The 26,444-nt window shown below is 32.0% G+C and overlaps 1 protein-coding gene across 2 annotated transcripts in view; it reads right to left on the reverse strand.

The window, feature by feature from the left end:
- The window catches only part of CSMD3 (CUB and Sushi multiple domains 3), a 1,208,741-nt gene that overhangs the window by 71,992 nt on the left and 1,110,305 nt on the right, over positions 1-26,444 (reverse strand). The window contains exons 46-54 of one of the 2 annotated variants that reach the window (XM_032760295.2): positions 25,009-25,089; positions 23,931-24,044; positions 19,538-19,726; positions 19,016-19,162; positions 16,214-16,402; positions 11,254-11,439; positions 9,932-10,126; positions 6,605-6,778; positions 362-535 (exon numbers count right to left, since the gene is read on the reverse strand). In XM_032760295.2, coding sequence (XP_032616186.1) covers positions 362-535; positions 6,605-6,778; positions 9,932-10,126; positions 11,254-11,439; positions 16,214-16,402; positions 19,016-19,162; positions 19,538-19,726; positions 23,931-24,044; positions 25,009-25,089 — 1,449 coding nt within the window. The remainder of the gene's footprint in view (positions 1-361; positions 536-6,604; positions 6,779-9,931; positions 10,127-11,253; positions 11,440-16,213; positions 16,403-19,015; positions 19,163-19,537; positions 19,727-23,930; positions 24,045-25,008; positions 25,090-26,444) is intronic. The other variant, XM_032760296.2, reaches the window with a different exon arrangement.

Below are 26,444 nucleotides of genomic sequence, written 5' to 3' on the forward strand. Positions count from 1 at the left end.
CATCTAAACAAACCTTGATATAGCTACACAGTGGTCTCTAGAAATTTAAATCCTTATAATTACAAATGTGTTGATAATGTATCTTCCATATAAGAATATTAATTTATCAATATTATATATTTATATTAAATATGAGAAGAGCTAAATTTAATTTATTGTCTTCGTGAGAAAATATAACTGAAATGCTCTTGAACATATTCCACTTTAAAGACTTTTGCATAGCAGTATCAAATTGGATTGTGGAAATTTACTTTATATTGACATATATAACAACATAATATATATATTCACCTTGCCTAACAGAAACTAGAATTATTCCAAAGACCAGAGGTCTCTAATTGCTTTTGCCATGCTTACTTACGCACACAGGATGGGAGCTGACCAGACCAGTTGTGATCCTGCTGACATATCCTCACTGAAGAACCAATCAATCGAAAACCAGGATTACATTGATATACAACTGTGTCTCTATATCCATAATTTTCTCCAATGACTTGACCATTCACAATCGGTTCTGGAATTCCACAATGACCCGCTGAAATGGGTTATAAAGTAATACCTTTAATATTGTGACTTGTTTTATTTGTATATTTATATACATGTGGAACATAAGTAAACTTTTAAAGTTGACTTAAAAGCAAGCCACAAATAATTCAATTATAACTATATGACATAAAGGTAACTATGAAATATTTAGCAAAACAACAAATATATGGAAATTAAAAGAAGACACGTGTCTAGTGACACTTGGGTCTTGAAGAAATTATAAAATATCTCAATGTGTAAAAATGGAAATATAGGCTGGGTGCAGTGGTTCACGCCTATAATCCCAGCACTTTGGGAGGCCAAGGTGGGCAGATCATGAGGTCAGAAGATCGAGACCATCCTGGCTAATATGGTGAAACCTCACCTCTACTAAAAATACAAAAAATTAGCCGGGCGTGGTGGCGGGCGCCTGTAGTCCCAGCTTCTTGGGAGGCTGAGGCAGGAGAATGGCGTGAACTGGGAAGCAGAGCTTGCAGTGAGCAGAGATGGTGCCACTGCACTCCAGCCTGGGCAACAGAGCAAGACTCCATCTCAAAAAAAAATAAAAAGAAAATATATCAAAATTTGGAGGTACAGATAAAGCATTACTTATTAAAGAAATTTATAAGTTTCAGTGCTTTTAATAGAAAGAATAGAGATACATAAGCAATGACCTAAAACTCCATGTTAAGAAGAAGAAGCAAGAAGCAAAATGATGTAAAAATAAAGCCAAAGTAAGTAGACAGAAGGAAATATTTAAGATAATTGCAAACAATAGAGAACATTAAGTTAAAAATTATTTCTCTAAAAATAGCAACAAAATTATTAAACTCTTAGCTAACCTTATTAACACCAAAAATGAGAGAATAAAATTGTCAATAACAGGAATGAAGTGATATCACTATAAAGCCTCAAGAAAGTAAAAGAATAAGGGAATGCTAAAAACAGATTTATGCCAATACATTTTAACACCTCAGAAGAAAAGAAAAAAATTCTGTGAAAATTATAACTCGCCCTAATACTAACACAAGATAAAAATATAAAAATATTAAGAGTTTTTATCTATTAAAATATTTGAATTCTTAAACAAAAACCTTCCCACAGATTTTTTTTTTTGCTGGGAAATTCAAGCTTTTAATAGGGAAAATAATTCTTATGCAGACTCTTTTAGAAAACAGAAAAGAAAAAAATCAACTTTGAACTTATTTTATGAAGTAATCATTAACCCCAATAGTAAAGCCTCAAAAAAAAAAAAATTAAAAAGTACCAAAGTCCTTAAACAATTATAAAGGACCAAAATACTTGATAAACAGAGATACAAACCTCCTTAATAAAATTTCAGAAAATCAATCTAGTGACATATAAATTATAATATATCATGATTATCTGGGATTTATCCAGAAATGAAATTTGGCTAAATATGAAAAATTAACCACTGTAATTTTAACATAATTAAAGAGAAAAAATTCTATGTAATTATTTCAATCGATGCAGAAAAAGTATGTAGCAAAATGCAGTGCCTATTCATGATAAAAAACTGGCAACAAATTAGGAATATAGGGAACATTCTCAACCCAATAAAGACATTGTTAAAAAAAACCTCCAGTGCAATACATTAATACAAAGAAGATAAACAGCACAATGTTGGGAAACAAAATAGTGAAACTGTTCTATACTCAGGTAATAGTTATGTAGAAAATTGTATTTTTAAAATATCTTAAACTAGTAGGTGAAATTAGAAAGGTTGTAGAATATTAGATAAATATTTTGAATAATTGTATTTTATATACCAACAGCAAACAATTGGAGAATGTGATTTAGATAAACAACTTTAGTTGAGCACAGTGGCTTATGCCTATAATTCCAGCACTTTGGGAGGCTGAAGCAGGAGGATCTTTTGAGGCCACAATTTCAAGACTAGGGCCGGGCGCGGTAGCTCACGCTTGTAATCCCAGCACTTTGGGAGGCCGAGGTGGGCAGATCACGAGGTCAGGAGATCGAGACCACGGTGAAACCCCGTCTCTACTAAAAATACAAAAAAATTAGCCTGGCGTGGTGGCGGGCGCCTGTAGTCCCAGCTACTCGGAGAGGCTGAGGCAGGAGAATGGCATGAACCCGGGTGGCGGAGCTTGCAGTGAGCCAAGATCGCGCCACTGCACTCCAGCCTGGGTGACAGAGCGAGACTCCGTCTCAAAAAAAAAAAAAAAATTCAAGACTAGCCTAGGCAACATAGCAAGACCCTATCTAAAAAATAAAAAAAGAACAATTTTACTTTTTACTTATAATAGTAAAACATTCTGGGGAATAAATTTAGCAATAGCACTTTCTATGCTAAAAATACAAAATGTTGCTATTGCACACACACACAAAAAGTAAAGACCCAAACAAATGTACTCTGTTCATGGATCAGAAGACACAATGTTTTTAGATGCCAATTTTCCCCAAACTGATGTAAGGATTCAATCCCACCAGAATCTCTTTGTAGAGTTTGATAAACTAATTATAAGATTTATATGAAACTGCAAAGTGTTATGGTATCCAAAATGATTTTGAAAATTGTGAACAAATTTAGAGGATTTACATACATGATTTCAATAATTATGAAGTTTTTTCAATAAATAGTGCAAGATACAAAGTGCAAGTAAAAAAGCTCCTCAATGTTACTATATAACACATACAAATTAAAAATAACATTGGAGATACAAAAGTTAAAGCTAAAACTATAAAGCTTCTAGTAGAAAAAGAAAGTAAAACAAACAAAAATGATAGACTTTACCAAACTTGAAAATTCCTGGTTGTCAAAAGATGCTACAAAAAAATGAGTAGGCAAGTCACAGAATAAGAGAAAATACTTATAAAACACATAATGAGGAAGGCCTTGTAACAAGAATATGTAAAGAACTCCCACAATTCATAACAAAAAGGCAAGTTAATATACTTTACCACTTCATAAAGGAAAATTTACAAATAGCCAATAAGCTTATGAAAAACTGTGCTTAACATTAGTATTCATTAAGACAAAAAATATTAAAATACCATAGGATACCTTTATGCATCCAACAGAACGGAGAGAACAAAAAAGTTGGCTATACCACATGCTGGAGAATGGGAGACAACTAGAACTCTCCCACATGTATTCTATTGTGAGTATTCAAGAGAAATGAATGCATATGTCCACAAAAAGACTTTTACATGAGCATGCATAGCAGCTTTATTCATAATAGCCTAAAACTGGACGTAGCCCATGTATCCATCAAAAAGAGAATGGCTGAAGTGTGGCATATTTGTACAATGGAATCCTATTGAGCAATAAAAGGAACAAATTACAGATATGGACAACAGCATAGATAAAAGAGAATAAAAGAAGCCTTATACAAAAGAGTGCACAATTTGCAATTCCATTTAATGAATTTCTAGAACAGAGGAAACTAATATATGGTGAAAATATCGAAATAGTTATTGCCTCAGGTTATGGAGGAGGAGAGTTGCACAGTGACCACAAAGGGGCATAAGGAAACTTTCTGAGGTAATGGCAATGTTCTATGTCTTTATTGTGGTTTAGTTACACGGATGTATACATTTGTCAAAACTAATCTAACTGAATTTACGATCTATGCACTTCACTACATATAAATTTTGCCAGAGTTTAAAAAAAAAAAAACTTTGTACAAATATTGAACTCTAGCTAATGGTATGCATGCTTAATATTTGGCAACAAAGTATACTGATGTTTACAACTTATTTCAAAATGCATCAACAAAATAAATTAATGGATTGATGGAGGCCTGGAAATATGGATAGATATGTGATAAGCAAATATGAAAAAATGCTAATTGTAGAATTAGGTGGTAGGCATATGGGTGTTCACTGTCAATTCCTTTAATTGAAAAATTCATAATAAAATCCTGGGGAGGCAGGAATAAATGCACTGTACTTAGAGAAACAATTATAAGCACATTCTCATGGCCATTCTAAGCTAAAAGTGTCTGAGGTTACACAAACTAGTGGAGAAGAATGAATCCCTAAGGTCAATTCACAGTGTAATATTCTAGGATTTGCTTGTTTGGTAACTGTACTTTCCTCCTATCAACATCCTTTTGCATTTCATTGTATATAAACACTGTATTCTTTACAATGGATGATCTTGTCTCCTTAGACAAAGAGGCAATATTTTCTTATAAATATTCCTGTTATGCCCTGTCTTTCCAGAGAACAGAATCAAGATTCTAAGTAGGTGAATAAAACCACCTACTATATACAATATTAAATAATATATAATACACAATAACAATTCATGAGAGCATATGGCCATAAAATATAGTATTTTCAAATTTATATGTATATTTAAAATACTTTTAAAATTTAGTTTTATTTTAACTATATTTTAAATATAGTTCATTTTAAATATAATATTTTAATATATATTTAAATATTTTAAATATAGTATTTAAATTAAATATCAGTTAAATATAGTATTTTAAATATATTTATTTATAAATGTATACATATTTAAAGATACATGTAATATATAATTTAAATACTTAAGAGTATGTATAAATATATATTTATTTATATATAACTATATATAAATTTAAAAATTTATATGTAAACTAAGTTTACTTAAAAATGCATAAGTAAACTAGGTAATTGAAATTAGTACAACTAAAATCAGCTTACAAACTATTAAGATTTTTTATTTTTTTGAGTTTTTATTTGATTATATAATCACATATTAATACATAATCATTTAACTCATTAACTATTTTCTGTTTTCTTCGATAGGCATTGAAGTGGCCTCATCCATCTGCCCAACCTTATCCAGTGGGAGACACCATGACTCCTACCCTCACTGCTCTGCTCTGTCTAGGTGAGGCTTAAAGAGGAAGAGGAAAGACCCTAATCTGAGAGGAACTCCATCCCTAGCCAGATCCTGGTCCATTAATGACCCCAGGGACTCAGGAGTTCCCTGTGTATATTCAAATATGTGTGCTCTTATAAAGAAATTGTTGCTGGGCTTCCAAGTATAACTATTAACAAATGTGCCTGAGAAGGGGAAAAAAGACATTTTAACCAAAACTTCTAACTATACCATCTGAAATTTCAAATAATGATTGTATTTCTATGAATATTTTCAAGCTTATTAGCCACACAATATGTAAGTATAGACATTTCTGCCATGTGTCATATTCTTAAACAGTAACATTTTAAAGACAAAAACACTGTACAAATTTTGCAGTACTCTATTCATGATAATCAGCAATTTTTAAATTCATAAACAAAAAGATCTTGCCTTACTTCCAACAGATAGGTGAATAATCATTAGAAAAATTTTCATTATTACCTAATTCAATACTTCTGTCAGATCTTGAAATCATTTTAGAGAAAATAAAGCATAAATAGCATAAATCATACTATTTTCTTAATATTAAATAAATTATTGAAATCTTTGAAAAAGGAGATAAAGCATAAAATATAGTATTTTCATAATAAAAGAGGCAGGGTAAGAAGAATGAACTAGTTCAGTTTCTTTAACTGAAGATTTTTTATAATAAATTCAGGGAACTCTAAGGGGAAAACATCCTAATTGACTAAAAGTTTCAAAAAAAATTTTTTTTAATTGTAATAGAAATTAGTTTTATGCATGTTGAAATCTTATGAAATAAAAAGGGAGAAAGGTGCTTAAATATAGACATTACATTGTTTATCTTATTCAGTCATTACCTTAAGCAAATAGGTGAAAAGAGAATTGACTATGGTTTAGAATGAGTTAATAGCTACAGCGATTAATCCAGCTGAGTAAGCAGGCATACAATTTTCAGCAATTAGTTTTCACCATTATATTTTCACCATGCCTGGAAGAAAATGTGTCTCTCCTCAGATTTCACTAGGAACACTATTTGATTATTCCGTTTAGTAGCTTTTCTATCACAAGCCATTTTTAAAGATAAGTATTTTCTGGTTTTTAACATCCTTACTGAATGAATATAAGTTAGTATCTCATATGACGGAAAAAAAGATGCCTCTTTTCAAGGGTGAGGGGCAGGGGGAAGTTTGGTAAAAACAAATTAAAAATCTGTACCTAGGCATCTGGTTTCAGATTCACTCCAAAGACCTGAGGAAAGGCATTCCCTTACAGCAGAGCCCACAAGCATGAATCCCAAGTCGCAGGTAAAGATAGCTGTTGAGCCATATGAAGTTTGAGTTCCGATCTTATTTCCATTTGGAGGTGTAGGTAGTTCTCCACAGGAAATAACTTTAAAATGATAAATAAAAATCCTTAAAGATATAGTCAAGCTGTACTTGTAACAAAACTATGCTTTGAACATTTTGAGCTTCCTATGATTTGATGTATTTACAAAGGAAATAGGTATTTGTAAAACATGTTTGAATGAGTGTGAAAGCATGGAGAAAAGAGATGACAGAATGTAAAATGCATGCTCTTTAAGTTCCCATAGAACCTTCAAAGTAACAGAGATATAAAGTTTTCTTTTTCCTTTTTTTTTTTTTTTTGCATTTTTCACTTAGTCAATCTGGCTATAGTGGATGAAAAACATCACAAGTTTAAAGAGACGATAATTCATTAATCCAAAATCTTTCTCTGACTTATCAGGTAACTTTGAGCAAGCACTTTGACTTACCTGAGCCAAAGTTTCTTCAAATCTAAACCAACATTAAAATAATAATTACTATATAATTTTTGTTAAGAACTCTATAGTTTGAGTTTTACATGTAAAATATTTGATTTTCATGAGATCCATTAGATATTATTCATCTGTTTTTTGTAAGTTTTAAAAAATTGAAGAAATTAAATTTAACTGGCTTGCTGGGTCATATAGCATCTCTTACGACTTCTTCATATTTGAAGACCACAAATGAACTGTCATTCTAGCATAAAAACAATAACAGATCATGTTCATTGGGGATGTATTATGTACTAGGTGCTATAGTGTTTTCATTTATGTAATGCTCAAAACAACTCTCTAGGTTTTCAGTCTTAAGTTTTAGATAGCTGTCAGGTAGAGAAATAGAAAACTTTCAAACTTTCAAGAGTTGCATATCAAATTTAAAATGTACTGATGATTTTGAGCTCATCCCCCCAAAAAAAATCATTTGAGGTGGCTATTAATATTATTGATATACTAATATTATTATTAATTCTAATATTTATATTATTTTCATTTAAAAGATGATTAAATGGAGGACCAGAAAAATAATACTATTTTTTTCTTTTTCTCAGTTAATTGCAATTCCTAAATCCCTTGCCATTCCCTCATTCTTACCTGTAGGCAGTAACCCAACCTTATTTATCACTTAAACCATTCTACATAATAAAGAATCTAACACAATAGAATCAGACAAACATTTGTTGAAAACCTGATTAAATGAGTGTTTCAGTTGTAGATAATAATTACCTAGCTCTTTGAATTATTCCTATCCGTGTGCCCTTTAAAAACAAATTATTCTTTTTAAACAATAATTTGGAAAAACAAGCAGTCTGCAGTCAGAGAAAAATCCTGGGAAAAAACTTGGAGGACTAGTACAAAAATTTAGAAATACAGGCTGTGCGCAGTGGCTCATGCCTATAATCTCAGCATTTGGGGAGGTTGATGAGGGCAGATCACTTAAGGTCAGGAGTTCCAGACCAGCCTGGCCAACATGGTGAAACCCCATCTCTACCTAAAATACAGAAAAAAATTAGCCAGGCGTGGTGGCGGGCGCCTGTAATCACAGCTACTGCAGAGGCTGACAGAATTGCTTGAACCTGGGAGGCAGAGGTTGCAGTGAGCCGAGATCGCGCCACTGCACTCCAGCCTGGCAGACAGAGCAAGACTCTTTCTCAAAAAAAAATACATAAATAAAATAAATACACATGATGGCAAATTTTTACAATATTGAATATAATTTAGAAATATATTTTTAATTCCCACCTATGAGTGAGAACATGCGGTGTTTGGTTTTTTGTCCTTGCGATAGTTTACTGAGAATGATGTTTTCCAGTTTCATCCATGTCCCTACAAAGGACACGAACTCATCATTTTTTATGGCTGCATAGTATTCCATGGTGCATATGTGCCACATTTTCTTAATCCAGGAAGGCGAACATCACATTCCGGGTACTGTTGTGGGGTGGGGGGTGGGGGGGGCGGGGACAGCATTAGGAGATATACCTAATGCTAAATGACGAGCTAATGGGTGCAGGAAATCAACATGGCACATGGATACATATGTAACAAACCTGCACATTGTGCACATGTACCCTAAAACCTAAAGTATAATAAAAAAAAAATAAAAAAATAAAATAAAATAAACAAAACAAAAAAAAAAGAAATATATTTTTAATACTTTAATTCATTAATATGATTATCTTGGAACACAGGCAACCAAAAAATTCTATACTGATACAGAGATTCAAAAAATAAATTTCAAATCAGTGAATATTCATAAATAAAATAATATCAGATATTTGTGTACTTATTACACATAAGATAGTTGTCTGCTATGTTAAACTTCTTAATCATAATAACCCTATGTAGACCTTTGATCTCTTTATTAGTTTGTCTATAAATCATGGGTCTCTATACAATATATACCATAGAGTTGTGTTGGACACTAATTAAAAGACTGAATTTTCGCCTAGCATATTTCCTGAAACAAAACAGACAATAAATAAATGTAAGAAAGGGAGTTCAAGATATTTCACTTGAATATCCTATGTTCTGTTAGCTTATGTATATTAAATACTGGCCATTTATATTATAAAAATGTATGGAATAAAATGCCTTAACTGCTCAATTTGGTTCAATAATATTTATTGAGGATGTGGTTATAGCTGGTATTTCAATTGTGTCATACCATTAAATGTTTGCAGTAACTCTACATGACAGGTGTTATAATTTTCTAGTTTTAAGATTTTCTAGTTTTAGAATTTGGAATCAGAGAGAATAAACATGATATAACATGATAAAAAGTCAAGGATTTTAGTCAGACTACTTGGTCAAATATCATTTCTCTATCATTTATAGGCTCTGTGACTTTAATAGAATGATTACATCTTGGGCAAAGGTTTTTTTTTTTTTTTTTTTTTTTTTACCATATGAGTATAAAACATGTAAAGGACTAAAAGCAGTGTCTGTCAAGTAGTAAGTAAACATTACTTCGTTGTTAAAGTAGGTAATAGATCAACAATTCAAACACTAGATTTCTTAATCCAAATTCTATTTGCTAGAAAAGCATTTACTAATACATAGAACCATAGTTAGAAAATTTAAAAACGTAATGAGAATAAATGACCATATTAGTAATGTCATCTAATTATTGATCTAGTGTGTTTATAAAAGGAACTGATTCAAACAATTTGATAACCAAACATAGCTTATGAAATAAGTTTAGCAGAGTGTATACTTACTTTGGCAATATGGTCTTTCATTTCTCCAACTCCAAGTACCATTAGGAAGACATTCGATGGAGGCAGGACCTAGTCCATGATAACCAGGGTCACAGCTGAAAACAACCTTGGTTTTGTATTCATAATGGGAGCCATTCACAATTCGCCATCTTCCATGTTCCAAGGTAAAGGAATTGATGCTTGGACATGTAACAACTATACAAAAACCAAAGGTCCTCCATTAGTTGGAGCTTTAAAAACCAAAGGGTGTAATTGCTAACAAATCACTATATCTTAACGTCTATTCCATTCTTTACATCTCCACTGCCTTAATTCGCTTACTGTTGCACTATACAAGGTCCTTTAGCATTTGTTCTTTATTTCTTTTGCATGTTGATATTTTCCATTCCCCTAGCTGTATGGTATTGCTGGCAGTTCTGGAACACACTCAATGGTTTCACAATTCAATCTTGTACATATTATTCTACCTACTTAGAATCCCAATTGTTGGCTTACCTCTACTCCCTTATTTCTTTATAGGTTTAGAAGAGACTATATTTTGAGGAAATTTTTTTGATGAGAATGGCCTTCTTATGCAAGAGTAGTGACATCAACTTTAGCTAATTCAAAACTTTTTCAAGGTAAGTAGAAGCCTTTTTAGATACCTATGCTCAGAGTGCAAACAACTTAACAATCTTCATTTTAAATGAAATCACAGCTAAGTGGAAATGTTAGTACCAAATGGGAAAAAATAATTGAAATATAGAGAAAATTCAAGAGTTTATTTAAATCAATATTTTCTATTTTTTTGCTACCAAATCTTTAGCAGAATTAATGTCTTATCATCATGTAAACTTATTTACCTAGTGAAGTAATAGCGACAGCAATAGGAACTCTTCTAAGTGTAAGTAACCAGAAGAATATCAACAAAAGTTTAAAGTTATAGATAATTTCTGCAACATTATTTATCCTTATAAAAATCAGAGTGAAATATGTCAAAATATCATTTTATTAACACAATCTTTAAAAATTTTCTCAAGGGACCATGTACTGAAAACACATGTTGACTAAAGGATGACTTTTTACAAAATAAAACTTTATTGTATAAAATAAAAGTGACTTTTTTGACATTAATATTCTGAGGTTTTCAAAAATGATGGAAAAGTCCTTGTACTGTCTTCTAGTACTTCATTGTACAAGATAGCTTACTTAACTTTTATTTCTGACTTAGACATCACACTTCAGTTTAGGGATTGGTTTTTATAATTCTACAATACATAAAATTTCAGATATATAAAATACCAAGAGAAAAACAAGTGATGAAATTCCCTTGACACACATACCAACACAGCGAGGGGTCTTGTTATGATTGCTCCATGTTCCATCTGATTGGCATACAGCTGTAGTAAGTTCTTTGGATGACAATCGATATCCATCATTACAAAAATAGGTAACTCGTGTTCCTACCAAGTAGTCTGTTGTTAGTATTCCTCCATTAGTTGGAGCTTTAGGAATCCCACAGGAAATTGCTAGAAAAAATACACACAAGCAAAATCATATAAACAGAAAAATGTTTAATGTATTAGGTAACTCTGCTGAACTGTAAAACATGCAAAAGTAATGGGGATTTTTTTCAATTTCTCTGAAACAATCTCAGAATATCTCACAGAAATACTTTCTGAACCATAAATTTTGAATAATTTATTCCAAACTCTTATTTAGTAATGTTTATAAATTGATGAATCTATACATTGTTAATGCTTTATTTCTTGGTTTCTTACTTAATTTCTGGTTATCATGTGCATGGTTATCAGCATTCGTATAGACTATATGAGAATGAAAGTTAGGTAAAGAGTATCTCTAATGCAAGCCCGTGACTGGACCATTATATAGCAAGTTTGATGAATTCAATTTGACAGATAAATATTAAGTATTTTAAAGAGAGTGGCAACGAATATGAATCATAATTTTGGTCAGGAATAAATCAAATAGATTTATTTTACCTGAAAGCTGGCTATTTCTGTCTTAAGAGAAGCCAAAATGTATGAGCTGGGGCACCATCCACAAAGTATCGTGTATATTGGATATGTTTAATAAATATAAGGCCAGGACTTACTGTCTTAAAAACCTAGTTAGGATCTTCCTGAATTTCACTGATGTGTCTTAGATGTCTTGATTTTTATCTACAATACATTTGATCTTGGTGAAAATTAGTTTTATTATGATGTGATAATAATGTAAAATGTTATATTTGCCTAGTTTATTGTATATATTTTATACTTTACAATTTTGAAAGGCTACAGAAAAATCCCCTAAAATTGATTTTTTTAACCATTTTTGCCCTGTAAGTACACAATTGGTATTCACAAACACAAAAAAACACATAATCTTTCAAATTATATGTACATAATATTTCAAAGTGTATATTTGGTAGCAATACTTCAATTAAAGTCAGAATTTTTTTTTTTTTTTTTGAGACAGGAGTCTCAATCTGTCACCTGGCTGGAGTGTGGTGGTGCTATCTGGGCTCACTGCAACCTCTACCTCCTGGGCTCAAGTGATCCTCACGCCTCAGCACTCTAGTAGCTGAGACTACAGGTGCGTGCCACCATACCTGGCCAATTGTTTTTTTGAGACACAGTACTACTCTTTTTCCCAGGCTGGAGTCAGTGGCAGGATCTTGGCTCACTGCAGCCTCCACCTCCTGGGCTCAAGCAGTCCTCCTACCTTCAGTCTCCTGAGTATCTGGGACCACAGACACGCATCACCAGGTCCGGCTAATACTTGTATTTTTTTTGTAGACACGGGTTTTCGTCATGTTGGCCAGGCTGGTCTCAAACTCCTAGGCTCAAGCAGTCCAGTGTCCTCTACCTTCCAAAGTACTGGGATTACAGGTGTGAACCACTGCATCTGGCCTTATGTGTATCTTTATATATCACACTCAGAGTAAATATTTATACACATCTCCACAGAAGGACTAATGTATTTGAATATGAGTGTCGTCCCAGAACCAACTGGAGTTATGTAATAACTGATAGATATATGTACTGCGTTATTGTTATAAAATGAGAAAGCTTCTCTATTATGAAAGATTTCTAGCTTACAGGTTTCATACAAAGAATTACAGATTTATATTTTCTTTCATAACAGAAGAAATAAAGTACAGAACAATATGAGTTTAGTTTAAATATTATAAATGCTCTGTACTATTCACCCATCTTCCATTTCAACCAAAAATTGTTTCTACTTCTCTTATAAAATCTATCATTTTGCTGCTTAATTTTAATTAACCCATGTAAATTAAATATAAAATGAAAAACCTTAGTGAAATCTTGTCAAAACTGAATGGCAGAATCTCTACTGCTGAATAATTGATCTTTTGTAATTTGGTAACCTGTAAATTATCAACAGAAAAGCTGTAACGCTGACTTAAATTATATATGCAATCCCATATAATTGTGTTATTATCCCTGCTTTCTAATTACAGAACCTCTAAAATAGTGTTGAAAAGTAAATGGTTTTCTGATGTCGGTTAAAGCAATGTTTATATTTTCACTTAGAACTTTTGGGAATTTCAAGTTGTTATATGCCATCTCCCTCCCAAAGATCATGTATTTACTGATTTTTAAAAATTAACTATTCATTGTTGGTGTAGTATAGATTGAATCTAGGTCAAAGTAAAAAGAGATAGAGTTAAATAGTATAGATTCCACATATATGTTTAATAAAACGTGATTTTATTTTAGAACTAAAAAGAGACAACATACCAGAATAATGGGACAATTCCTGTGCCTATGGATAGTTAACAATTTAACTTCTCAGCTAACTTTTTTAAAAAGAAGGAAAGAAAGAAAATAAATCCAGTTCAGAAGAAAAGTCATTATAATTGAGTGGTTGTAAAAGAGGCTTGTCTATACAACTCTCAGGAAATCACAAATTAAAAGTGAGACAGGGAATACAAAATGAGTTTCCAGGTAACACTACATCATACTTAACTGTATTCATGAGGATGGTTCAATTTTTGAGGGAGGAATCAATAAATGGTTATGTGATGAGAACAAAAATAAAACACCTGACTAAACCCAAATAGATATAGCTGACTAATTTTCTACCTTTATGCTCACGTTGTGTAACTTTATAGCTCAAGTAAATGTATGTAAAAATGTATAAGAAGACCTAAGAGACAAGAAAATGAAAAATGACTGACAAATGCAAAACAAATTTGAAATAAAAGGTGCATTATGCAAATAGCTCTTCCAAATGACATTTAAACATTTCATTTCAATTAGTAATGTCCAAATAGAGGTCATATCCTGTAAGCATTTTTTCTTAATCTTTTTTAACAATTAGAAAAGATCAATTTTTGGAAATGGCTACATGATTTACAAATATTTTGTCATTTTACTTCACCAAATATCTCATTTTTAAACTATATTTCAACTTCCTTATTCGAATTGTAAAACAATTTTAAATTAAGGACATTGAAAAAATGACTCCATATGTAAATTACATGGAGTATATTCAATGAAATTATAGCACTAATTCTACAAAGCAATTTCAAAATTTCAGAAAGCATGCAGTATTTTTATTTTACATGATAGTCAATTATTCTCACAAAATGTTTCTTAAGGATTATATATGTACCATATAGGGGTGTGTATGTGTATGTGTGTATATAAATATAAATAAAAGCAATCATTATGTAACTAAAATACAACAGTTTAAAATTAAAAACAATTAAAATTCAGAGCATGTTAATGGTTATTTAAAATATATATGATATAAGCTTATTTTATATTTTTAATTCTATTATGAAATTTGAGATCAAAGATTCTTTCCCAAACTAATTCTGGGAAATTAGTTAATACTAAAAAACTGTAAATACTCCTGCTATTCATTGGTGGAAGGAAAGCAGCTGTTTTAATACTTTATTAAAATGTATCTATTCTGCATGAAGTAAATGCCTTCAGTGTTGATAACCCATTAAGGTAATGGTGCTTCCCAGAATCCTAATAAGTGATTAATGTTTCCTTGCATCAACACAACAAGAAACAATAATTCTTTCATTTTGCATTTGTTTACATATGCCTTTGAAAGCTATCATTTTATGAATTATAAATTGCACTCTAATAGGTAAAAGAAGTCATTTCAAGTGCCTGGTAATACCTATTCCTTAGCTAATTTTAACTTATTATTGGTTGATTTTAAATTTTAATTACCTATCTTACTTTTTTGTTTTTTATAAATGCCCACCAAAAAATAGGTAATAAGTAAGACTTCTTGTTTATTAACCTAGAGTATCCTGCATTTTTTCATGTGAGAATTCAAAGTTGGTATCTGCATCTTTACATGCTGAGTAGAGTTAAACAAAATACAAAATTAATTTTCATCTTGATAAAATAATGTAATGAATTATTTTAAAATTTTCAAAGTCCAATGACATTAGCTTTTCTGCGTAGCTGATGCTGAACTTGTCTTTATGACTGTGACTACACTTAGGTAAGAGACTCAACTACTAGTTAAAACAAGTCTTTTTGTTTTGTTTTGTTGTTTTCTGTTTTTGAGATGGAGTTTCGTTCTTGTTGCCCAAGCTGGAGTGCAGTGTCGCAATCTCAGCTCACTGCAACCTCCACCTCCCAGGTTCAAGTCATTCTCCAGCCTCAGCCTCCCATAAAAACAAGTCTTAATCAAAAACTCTAAAACATGCAATTTTTTGATTAACAAGCTTGTTAGTCTTTTTGCAGCATGATATAATGCTCAGTGCCTCGACTTTTGACAGAATACAAAGAAAAATAAAAAACATATCTCTGATATCTCTGTTGTGTTATCTGTACCACCGAAGAAAAAAAATAACCAGGTGGTGGGTTACATTTTTCTCTTAAATTTGTTGCTGTGAGAGCAAATTTTGCACGCTAAGAGTGAAACTCAGTCTTCAGTGTACTTGCCCATTCTTATTCTCTATTACCTCTCTGCAGACTTCACACTAACTCAGTCTCCCTCTCTTTCAATAATTGTCTTACAGCAAAATAACTGGAATGGAGGATGTATGAATAAAGTATGTATACAAGGGGGAAAAGTCAAGGCATATAAGTTGCATAACAATAATGAAGAATTATAAAACAGTATGTTTCTGTCCCCTGGAATTTATCATTCTGCGATGTTATGCCTTGTTTTTATGAAAAGAGTTCACAATATGCTTCGGAATATTTCTATTCTCAGAAATGTTAGTGATCCAAATAAAAAAGTTAAATGGTGCTAATCTCATATTCATGTTTTTGTTCATTTTGGCATAATATACTTCACCTTGACAGGCAGGGACCGGCGCATCCCATGCATGATACCCATAGGAAGACTTTCTGCACACAGCACTGCTTTTTCCAACAAGTCGGAATCCTCGATCACAGGCCCAACGGACCACACTGTTAAGCTGCCCACCTGTCTGACTGATAATATATCCATGAGGTGGGGATTCTGGTGTACTACAGTAGAAAGCTTTTGAAAAGAAAAAAAAATGCTAATTAATGAACCAGAAGTTATTACCCAAAGTGATAAACACCTACACAGTGACTAGCGCTTAAAAGTAGGTCAGTGGTCATCTATGTAAATTTTAATTTATATGAACATCATATTGTGCTCTTTCCTGTTTTGAAAATAATCTACTGACATAACTTTTGGGAGATATAACTAACTCTGAGCTTTCTTCCAATTTATATTGTCACCTAAAATGTCTTCTGAATTGAAATGTATTTTCTTAACACCCTGGAGGTTCAAAAGCCCAACAAATACCTAATTGAATTTTGGTCACTGCATTTCCTGTCATTTGAGGGACCTAAATGCCACAGCCTTGGTAGCAATATTTTAGAGCATGTCATTTACATGTCACTTCGAAGTTATATCCAGACACCTCTATGATGTTAGGTCATACATTTCATTTTGGTTGATGTCTAAAATAATCCCCCACATTCCATAATCCTCTTTCCCAGTCTATTAAAGGGTGTCCATTCTGTCAAGAGCATTTACATACTATGATAGAAATTGCCAATAAAATAAAAAAGTTTTTTCATCTCCTGATGTTTGAAATGCCAACAGATAATGTCAAATAGATTTTTCATATGTACTTTTGAGAATATTCAGCATGGCAGGTACCATTTACCTTCAGAAACTTTAATGAATTCATCTGAGAAAAATGGGGCTTTGGGGGTAAACAGTAAGAAACAAATTGGACTTAGGATATATATGTCATAACCTGTCATTTCTAAAGGCAAAAATACATATTTAATATGTCAAGCTGTTCTTGAGGGCTAACAGTGGTATTTTCATTATATTTATATCCAACTTTGTCATAAATAATAAGAACAAGGATTGGCCTATAATACAGTCATTCTAATGCTTATAATTGTTTAATTTGAATAGTTTCCTTTTATGTTATCATGTATCATGAATTTAATGTGCTGACTTTTAAATGCCCTATTTGGGCAACACTTTAATAAAAAGACATTTACATTGCTCATATTATAGAAACATAAGCTCAAGTATGAAAATTCTTCAAGATGACTGGGTATATCATATAGTTCAATTTTTTTTTTTGAGAAGAAGTTTCGCTCTTGTTGCCCAGGCTGGAGTCCAATGGCACTATCTTGGCTCACTGCAACCCCCACCTCCCGGGTTCAAGTGATTCTCCTGCCTCAGCCTCCTGAGTAGGTAGGATTACAGGTGCCTGCCACCATGCCCAGCTAAGTTTTTGTATTTTTAGTAGAGAGGGGGGTGTCACTATGTTGGCTAGACTGGTCTCGAACTCCTGACCTCAGGCAATCCACTCGCCTCAGCCTCCCAAAGTGCTGGGATTACAGGCGTGAGCCACCGCGCCTGGCCATGTTTCAGTTTTTTAAAACACTTCTACTTTGATTGCATAATAAATTAGTTTAGACTTAATAGAAATATTGTAGGATACAACTATGTCCATAGTAGTAATATGCTGTCAGTCACAAGTTGTTCTAATATGTAAAATACAAATTATTAATAAGTTAAAATCAAACTATCATCTCAGAGTTTTAAAATCAAGGGGATTAAACAGAATTATTCTATTCATACATTTTATACGTAGTTGTAAATTTATATAAATGAGTAAAATTCAAGAGTATAGTTTTCAGAACTGAAATTCAAAATTTATCTGTCTATGCCCAGAATCATAGTGTCAGAGTTGTTTATAAAACATTTATAAAAGGAATTTTCGGTTGAATTGATTACCAACGACACATGATTTGGGAGGCATGGTGAACACTGTATAGAAAGAGACAGCTGGCTGATTCTGAGGGAATATGCTCTTGAGCACATATCCATGGCCTGTGACATGATTTAGAATGGTCTCTGACATGATTTAGAAGGGCAGTAAAGAAAAGGAACATAACCTTCACATAATAGAGGACTATTTATGTACATTTACTCAACAAGAAAATTATTGGTTCAGTATCAGTAGACCCTATAAACAGGAAGACATAATAGAAAAATCTATGTCACCTTGGTATTAAAAAGAATTTCCAGCCTACATCTTTCTAAACATCATGCAAGGAAAAGCAGTAGCGACAAAACGCTTTCGTTTTTAAAAACTGAAGGTTTGTAAATGATGTGTTTGTTACTCTCTCTTTTGACATTTAAGATATTTTAGCAAGTATCACAAATAGATGGATAAAAATTAAAACAAAGATTTTGACCACTGTATGTTTATCCTTTGTTTGAACTTGTCATTTAAAGGAGTTCTTAAATAGGTCAGATAACACATGGTTGAACAACACTATTACTATTTTTTGTCAGTTCAAGGAAAACAAATCTATTTTTTAAAGTATTAAAAATCGCAGTTTAATTTATAACTGACATATAAGTCATAAGTATCCTAAATGCTTTTAATATTTTACAAAATCATATGAGGGATGTAGAATTATTATCATTACAATAGGAAATAAAGAGGTTACATAAATTTTCAAAGAACCATCAATGGAGGAGCTGTGATTTGAATTCATGTCTAATTGAATAGTGTCTCTGCTCCTTAATTATAATCATACTGAAGATGATAGTGAGATCTGTCCTGAAGTTATAAGTTTTACATACCTATATATCTTATCCGAAAGCCTTTTTTGTTATTGCCATGATCTGCTGACCACTGAAGAAATACTTCATGACCATTGCTTGTTATATTAAAAGCAGATGAATAATCCCCACTGAGGGAAATAAGCACTGGACTTTGAATATTTGGTCCTTTGGGAAGAAAATAAAACAATTTAGATAAAATTAATTATATTCTCATTTATCTTTAGTATTTTATATCTTTAGAATACTATTAAATATGGTTAAATTGCTTCACCACCAATCTACCTCACTAACAATAACTGAAAACATAAAATGTTTGTTTTAAGCATTTTAATTCTATAGCTAAAGATGTATAATTTGTAAAATAATAATGGAGCTAACTATAATTTTCATATGGTATAGGATTAAATTTAATGTTGGTACTTCTAAAAATATCTGTAAGATAAACTCACATAAGCAGCTGTTTATACTCAAAGTTTACATGTATAATTAGAACATTTGGACTTAATTGATGAATATCCAATAAATATAACCCTTGGTTACCATCATACACCTGAAGAACATCAAATTCCTTTTCTGTCTGGAAGAATTCTACAAACATGGTGATATTATAACCCTTTTCCACTGAAATGCTCCATGCACACATTTGAAGATTTGGGTAACTGTCAGGATATCCAGGGCTCAATATGACTCCAGTTGAATCTAGCCGTAATTCATTGGCTGGACAGAGCACTGTCAAAGAAAAAATGTCATTAAATAATGCTAGTCTTTTAGAGCCACGGTGAAAACTGTATTTTAGATACTGAGTATTCTGCTTTCATGTTCAATAGCTATAAGGATGATACGTTGAATTATTTGTTAGAAGAGACAAGTTGTATTAAACTTGTGATTCAAAAGCCAGAGGAATGACCTAAAAATTTATAGTATTGATTTATTTTTTATTACATGGAAGATGCACCACTTTCTGGACATAAATAAATACATAAATAAAATATAAGCCATTTAATTCCTCCTCTTTCTTCACATTTTTCCCAACCTCTCCTAATCTTATGTTCTCCCACCTCTGCCTGTCTTATCTATGTCCTTGCTTTACCTCTTTCTTTCCTTACTTTTTAACTCGCCCTCTTCTCTCTTAAACCTTCTACTCACTCAGGTGTGTGGGGTCAGATAGAAAACTGTCCTCTCTCAAAGTATTCATTTCAAGTAAAGTCATTTCTGATATCAGAGATATGTTTACCATGAGGATTTAACACAGTTCTGAGTCACCAGTTGCCTTTCAGCTCTACACTATCTCCAGCCCATAAATGTAGCCCAAAGCACAAACTCTTTTTATTTAATAATAGTACCTCTGCTTTAATATCATATACGTATACATATATAGACACACTTGTACATTGACAAAAAAACATAATTATGGTCTAACAGCCTGCAACATACAGCAAATTTTAGTTGTTGGCATCAATTGCATTCTGTATCAGACCAAAATTATGAACATCTACTTAAATTTGGATTTAGAATAAAGAATATTACTAAGTTGATCAATCCCTTTTTACTCAAATTATGCCATTTTAACCTCTTACAAAATTTTTTTGAAGTTCTGTGATGTGGAAAGAGTATTGGAATTATTTAGTATGGTCCATTATGCAGAAGTAAACCAATATGCACCAAACAGGATTTGCTTCAATATAAGGAAGAACTTTCTTTTTGTCAGAATAGTATAATGGCCATAGTAAAATATCTTATGAATATAATTGCTAACCAGTTTTAAACTTAGACTGGACTACCTTTTGGGTGTTCTTACTGCGAACATTTAGGCAACTGAACGAATGGGTGAACTAGGTAATTTTGATGATTTGGTTAATTAGAAATACATCCCATGCCATTTCCTAATTCATCTACTATACCTTAGCTTTCATTTTGGAGTTAAACAGCATTGTTTCTCAAAATAATTAGAGCAGCACTTTAAGAAGAATTCCTGTTTTTCAATGTTTATTTGAATGAGTTAGGATTGAAAACTACTAATGTAGTTGCTGGAATATAATAAATCGATGAAGAACTTATATATTCATAGTGTTCAGGGCACAAAGACAATTAAATATTTTGAGTTATAAAGTCTCCAACAAGTATAGGGGTAGAAAAGAGTAATTAACATAGTGGATTATGGCAGCATATGATTGCTCTATAAACATGTTAATAACTTGAAAAGACTTCTTGAAAACTTGAAAACTGGCCAGGACTAATACATGGCTTTTTGAAAACTGACTATATAATAGAGTTTAAAATATAGTATAGCTGAAGCTAAGAGCTGTTTTCTACTTTTTTTGGATATTATTTCAGTTTCTTCTACTTCAACCTAGGATTTTCCTTCATGGATAAAATTTTGAGATTAAAAATATTGAATTAATGGTATCAGGTCATTCTTCCTCCACCTAAAAAGAGAACTCTGACATTGATTTTCAAAAAATTTAAAAATACATAAAAAAGAAATACATAAACCTGAAGATTGGAAATGATATGGAATATATGAGTCAAAGACAAAAAAAGTAAATATGTGGCTACGACATATTGAAATGAGTGGTATGATCCAATATACTTTACTACAATACACAAATTAATCTATTCTCACATTATCTAACATATAGCAAGAAGCCTGACAGCCACCAAGAATAACAGTAAATATTTGTTGATTGTAACTTTATGTTAGGCACTGTTAAACACCATTGGTACATTATCTTTGTTATCACAACTTTAAAAAATGTGTATACTTTTTATTCCCATTGTACATATGAGAAAACTGATGACCAGAAAGTTTAAAGTGCTCAAAATCTAGATTCAGTTAGAGTCAATGTTTTTAAACCAGAAAATGTAAGCATCCATTAAATTTCATTTACAACAAACTCTTTACTGAAAATCATATTTAGAATTATTTTCCACATTTTAAGTGAGACACATAGAGCTACAGAGCATCTAGAGAAGAAGAGAGAACAAAAATGATACTGCTATTTTTTTTAGAAAAAGTCAAAAAAATTTTAAATGGATTAAAACAATGTAGATTAATTGTAGCTGATTCCAAACAAATGACTGTCTTAGCAAGCTTGTGTATTAAACTCAATTAAACAAAAATGTAAAGTCAGCTTTTTGGCTTAAATGCCTGGTGAAATAATTAATATAGAAACTCTACATAAAGTCATTCTAAAGGATGATTTATTAACTTTATTAGCTAGTATCTGAAGTGTTATCAGGAGACAAAAATTTACTATGTTTTCTGTATTCTCCACAGCAGGCAGAATAAGTTCAATCACTAATCTACAGGAAATTCTGATTTGGGGAATAAGACATTGAAAGTCTGAGAGACAAAAAATTGTAAAATATCTAGCTTATCTGAATGTTATATTTACTTTAATTTGTAAAAAACTTATTGAATTGGGATTCAGATATAAAAACAAGAAGCTTGCCCTCCAAGAGCTCACAATATAGTTTTTATTGGGGTCAAGACAGAAATGCTGTATGTAATTGGCTCATTGACATATCCTGTGTCTGCTCAACTTTTTTTCCCATGTATAACCCCTCAAAGGTTGAGCCTCTGTCTTCTCTATTTGCATATCTAAATATCTGAACATGAAACCTACATAATCCTAAAGGTCTAGAGAGTAGCCTTACATGAAGGAAAAAGCTGAATGAATGACATCTAAATGTCTGGAATATATAAGTGACAGACTTCAGAATTCTCAACCAACTTCAAGATGTTCTAATAGCATTAAGACCATGAGAAATTCTCACATTGGCTCCAATTTATGCCCCCAAACCTGCTTTCCTGCTTTTCTTTTTGCTACCATCAAAGCCTCCTATAATCTTTTTATCTTCTTGTAAGGCTTTCAATTTTATAGCATGCTTAGAACCCCATAATAATCAGAAGTTACTTTAGACTTGTTATAGCAGCTAAGATACTGCACAAGAAACAGATTTCCAGTATTCTCAGAAACAAAACCTAAAGAAGGAATTAATCCAAAAAAGCTAGAAAGAATAATAAAATACAACTCAATTGTATTCAGCTTAATCAACATTTATGATAATTGTGTGTTAGGCACTGTTCTGGGCCTAGGGGCTACACAAATGAACAATAAAAGTTTTTTGAACATCACAGCTTAGCACATCATTCAAGGTCTATCTTTGCCTTGCTCTGGTAACATAGTGAATCCTTGAAGTCCATGCCCTGTTGTTTTTCACTTCTCTATCTTTGCATATATATCTGCCGCTTAGACCACCCTCTCTCTAGCTCTGTTCTACCAGAATAAGACTCATTGTCATTTGGAATTGTGTTTCATGACTCAGGAAACAATGCTTCCATCAAGCTTTCCCTGCCCCACAAGCGGTTAAAAATTATATGAATCTACAGCTTCCTGGTCTCTTTCCCTAAACACTGTACTGCTATCCCCTGTATGACTGCCATATCCCTTTTCCATGATGCTTCCACAGCAAGGGCCACTTAAAATTTATTTTTTGTTACTCTGCTTGTTTATTTGTTGTTTCCTCAGATCCTCGTTATGTAACAGGTACTCAATAAAGTTTAATGAGTCTAGTGGTTAGATCAGAAGCTCTAAGTAAAAGAAATTAACATTGAAACCTTTATTTATAGTGATTTCCCTTTCTCTCCACCTCCATTCTCATCCCTGAGCAAAATAATTGAAGTAAGTTGAACAGACTTCATGCTAAACCAGAAAAATTTACCCTTGAAAGAATCAAAGATGTTTAAAGTTAAATCTGATAAACAGTGGACTATTTCTAAATGAAATAGCACATATGAGTTATAAAACATATAGCATTCTTTCCAGTTAAATATTTCATATTTATATAGATTTTTCTCAATCTTACCTATATTAAGTTAAACATAAAGCAAATATTTAAGAAATAAATAATCATAAGAACCATTGAATACCTTGACAAACTGGAGGTGCTCCATCCATCTGCAGTCGTTCTCCTAATCTGCACGTCAGAATTGCATTACCAACTAAAGTAAATCCTGGAAGACACTGATACCTAATAATATCACCTATTAAAAAAAAGAGGGGAGGTTTCATATAAGCAACAAGGTGATGATAAACAAATATTTCAATTGTAAGAGAACAGTTTCTCCTTTAGTTATTTTCAATCAGTATAAAAATGTTATTAGGTATAAGTAGGAATTATATTCAATATATTGAAAAACCAGTACATAATAGTCATTGACCAATCAGGACTGAAGGCAAAAGTGAACTGCCATGCCCTCTGTACTGGTGCATGCTGGCTGGATATAAGCAATAGTCATAAGGAAATAATTTACTTGATATAGGTGAGATATTCAATAAAAATACAGCAAGTAGTTAGAAGGCTTTCTATTTATTGCTTTCATATTTGAATTAAAGTTACATCGGTCACTGACAGTTTCTTTGTGTGTCTCAACCAAAATCAATATAATAACAATAATGAATAATAAAAGTTTATTATGGCAACATTAAGATGTCTTTGTATATAATTTTTTTTCAAACTGTGTGGCATTAATTATTTGGGTTGAATTTCCAACTCAGTTTTAAAGCAACTCTATGATTAAATTGAGTAGAATCAACTAAGCATTTTCCAAGATATGGAATGAAATATGCCTTCTAATATGCCCTACAAACCATTCATTCTGCCAAGTCAGGCATAGGCCTGAATTCAAAGAACAAAGGTTAGAACTATAGTGTCAGAAGGCAGCAAAATAATGGTTTGGAAAGAACCATGAGAGTACAGTTAACGGCTTCAAATTTTAACACGTTTTCTAATGATACATTCCAGAAAAACAAAATTAATTTTTCTTCTCTAATAATCCCTTTCCTCTTTTCACTCCTCTCCCTTCTTAAAAATTCTAAATAATCTCTATCAACAGAGGGAATGAGGGTCTCAAGACAGGCTATTACTATTCTTTATTTTGGCTTATTTTTAAGCAAATAGTTCTGCCAGCAGTATGTTTTCTTTGAAAATAATTTAACAGGCTTTACCTATTTCAAATTCATCATCTTCCGTCAAAATTTCAGCATTGGGCACAGGTGGTGGAGGTTGGCATACCCTTAGTTGATAGGCTATAAAAATAAAAGATGTGTTTATTTCTTTTCTGAGCAGCTACATGTATTCACATATGCAAAAAAAAAAAAAGAAAATTATCGAAAGTTGTTTAAAAATAAAAATAAATTACATAAGTTATCAAGTTTCAATTACATCTTTATTTTTTAAAATATACTACAACATTACAAAATATTTTCCCATGGTAACAATGCTTACTTTTTATTCCTTATTTCTTACCCTTATTCTAGTCCTTCTTGTTATGTGGTTCAAAACACCTTGTTTTTTTCCTCCTTTGCATGATCACAATTTGGAATTATGTATTCATGTTTGCTTACTTGCTCAGTGCCTATCTTTCCCAATACTCATCACCGAATCCCCCGCACTTAGCAAAGTGCATGGCATACAGCAATAATTGCAAACAAATGCTCAGTGTTTACTTTATTCCAGACAATATTATAAATACTTAACTCAATCCTCACAAAAAAACATTTTCTTATTTAATTTATGTTACTATTTCTATAATTGCCCCCATTTTTTTTTATATATTTTAAGTTCTAGGGTACACGTGCACAACATGCAGATTTGTTACATATGTATACATGTGCCATGTTGGCGTGCTGCACCCATTAACTCGTCACTTACATTAGGTGTATCTCCTAATGCTATCCCTCCCCCATCCCCCCACTCCACCACAGGCCCCGGTGTGTGATGTTCCCCTTCTTGTGTCCACGTGTTCTCACTGTTCAATTCCCACCTATGAGTGAATTGCCCCCATTCTTTAAAAAAGAAAACTGTTAAAGAGTTAAAAATTTGCCCAAATCACGTAGTTACAACGTGACAGAGCTGAGGTTTGAACCTAGGTAGCATGGCTCCAGAGCCTTGTTTCACCATGCTACTTTAATATAATTATGAGATATCTGTTTATCAAATGTCATGTTTCTAATTATTATATCACTTGAACAGGTCACCTCATTGGATTAGATTGGCATTTGGCATAATTGAAAGGCCACCACGACAAAGTCTCTATGAATCCAAGCTTCGTGCCTACTATCCCCACATGACATCTAAAATCTACAACAAAATCATTTGCTTGATTGAAGTCTTTTTTTTCCCTTAAAGTCTTCTAAAAATGTACTATACTCATATTCATTCAGGAAACATGTTTTATACTATTATAACATCTGAGGCAAATTGTTTCATATGCCTATTTTTACTACTTAAACTTAGAAGTTCTTTCACAATTGCTTCAAAGAGAATAAAATACCTAGGAATCCAAATTACAAGGGATGTGAAGGACCTCTTCAAGGAGAACTACAAACCACTGCTCAATGAAATCAAAGAGGATACAAACAAATGGAAGAACATTCCATGC

The sequence above is a fragment of the Hylobates moloch genome, unplaced genomic scaffold (genome assembly GCF_009828535.3).
Source record: "Hylobates moloch isolate HMO894 unplaced genomic scaffold, HMol_V3 SCAFFOLD_9, whole genome shotgun sequence".
NCBI classification, from domain to species: Eukaryota; Metazoa; Chordata; class Mammalia; order Primates; family Hylobatidae; genus Hylobates; species Hylobates moloch.